The 1,478-nt window shown below is 53.4% G+C and overlaps 1 protein-coding gene across 1 annotated transcript in view; it reads right to left on the bottom strand.

The window, feature by feature from the left end:
* The window catches only part of MOB1B (MOB kinase activator 1B), a 41,827-nt gene extending 41,183 nt beyond the window's left edge, over positions 1–644 (bottom strand). The window contains exon 1 of the mRNA XM_009324048.1: positions 535–644. Coding sequence (XP_009322323.1) covers positions 535–644 — 110 coding nt within the window. The remainder of the gene's footprint in view (positions 1–534) is intronic.
* Between the last annotated feature and the right edge of the window lie 834 nt (positions 645–1,478).

Genomic DNA, 1,478 nt, shown 5'->3' with positions numbered 1-1,478 from the left:
CCTTCCCCCCCCCTTTAACCCCCCCCGCCGCTGGTCCCTCACACCTCTCCCCTCAGACGCCCTGGAAACGGGCACCCCCCCGTCCCTCCAAATATCCCCCTCTGCCCCCAGACACCCCCGTCTGCACCCTGCGGCAGCGGCCTCAGCCCCAGGGGCAGCACAGGGCTCCCTGGAAGCGTTTCCCCCAGCCCTGGGTGACCCAAAGGCAACCGAGAGCAGGGCACGGCCTCCTCGGGTGAACCTCTGCACCGCTCCAGGCCGCACCGTCCCAGCTGTCGCTGGGCGATACTTCTCGGCCGCGGGCATAACATAAATGCTTCTGACAGCCTTTAGGTAGTCCTGGCACTGAAATCCCTGTGGTTACCTGCCAAATGTCGCAGGGAAAGTAGGAAAAGTGCCTGAGCGACAGTGCGGCCTACCAGTGTTCGTCCCTCGTCTACCCCAAACTGCCTTCTGTGGAGCAAGCCTGCGGGGCACAGGAGCAGCAGTTCGCTTCGCTTTAGCACGTCACGCCAGGGACTCAAAACGCCTTACAATGTCATTATTTCTGCCATCCGGGCTTCCTTAGGCGGCCTGTCCCCGTTCTTCAGGTGCACGACGAAGGGGTTGAGGTACCCAACCCACAGATAACCGCCACGGGTCATAAAAAGAGTAGGGAGATCTTAATTTCGGCATTTCTGCCCTCCTCACGCAACAGTCTGACCCTTTTTAAAAGAAATGCATCAAAATGGCTTCTAATATTTCCACACGAATGTTTGATTTGTGAGCAATTTTTAACTCAGCTGGCTAAGGCCAGCAGTCAGCTAAAGAAAGGACACACCTCAGAAGTGGAGAGACGTGCAGCTGCAAACTACCGAGGTCAAAAAAACCCGGTTTTTCTTACAAACCCTTGGCAAGTCTTTCACCTGACCTCTGCCCTGAACCACCTCACCCTGCGTGAGCGTGGTTAAAAATGGCATGTCCTCCTATTTGAGGAAATTTAATGTACAGCGTAGTCAGAGTACCGTTTCAGCGTGTTTTCAAATAAGCACAATTGCATCTTTGCTGGCAACGGTTATCACACAGCGTGCTCTTCCCAGGCAAGAGGGCTGTTCCATGAAGCGCAAACCGAGGGTGCGCGGTGCGTTGCAAAAGGTGTCCGGCAGCTCGTTCGACATCAGATGGCAGATGCGGGCTGTGTTTTTGGGGCCTGGGAACCACGGTCTGGGAATCCCTACCTCCCGTTCCCAAAGCAGGAACAATGCTCTTAATTTTTGGGCTTGTGTCGGTCAGTTTATATGTTCCAGGGGAAACAAAGATAAACAGCAACGTCCAGAATGCTTCAAAATAAAGTATTATATTAATACCAAACAAGGACCACACATTCCACTGTAGACTTAGCCACATCCAAGTGCCACCTCTTTATGGCAGAAATTACAATCCCAGGGTGCAATTTCATGTGAAAATCTGCCTCCGTTTAGGTCAATAAGCCAGCTGGA

This window comes from Pygoscelis adeliae, unplaced genomic scaffold, assembly GCF_000699105.1.
Source record: "Pygoscelis adeliae isolate BGI_AS28 unplaced genomic scaffold, ASM69910v1 Scaffold55, whole genome shotgun sequence".
Lineage (NCBI taxonomy): Eukaryota > Metazoa > Chordata > Aves > Sphenisciformes > Spheniscidae > Pygoscelis > Pygoscelis adeliae.
Note: the sequence above shows the minus strand (reverse complement) of the source record. Positions and strands in the feature narration are given on the sequence as shown.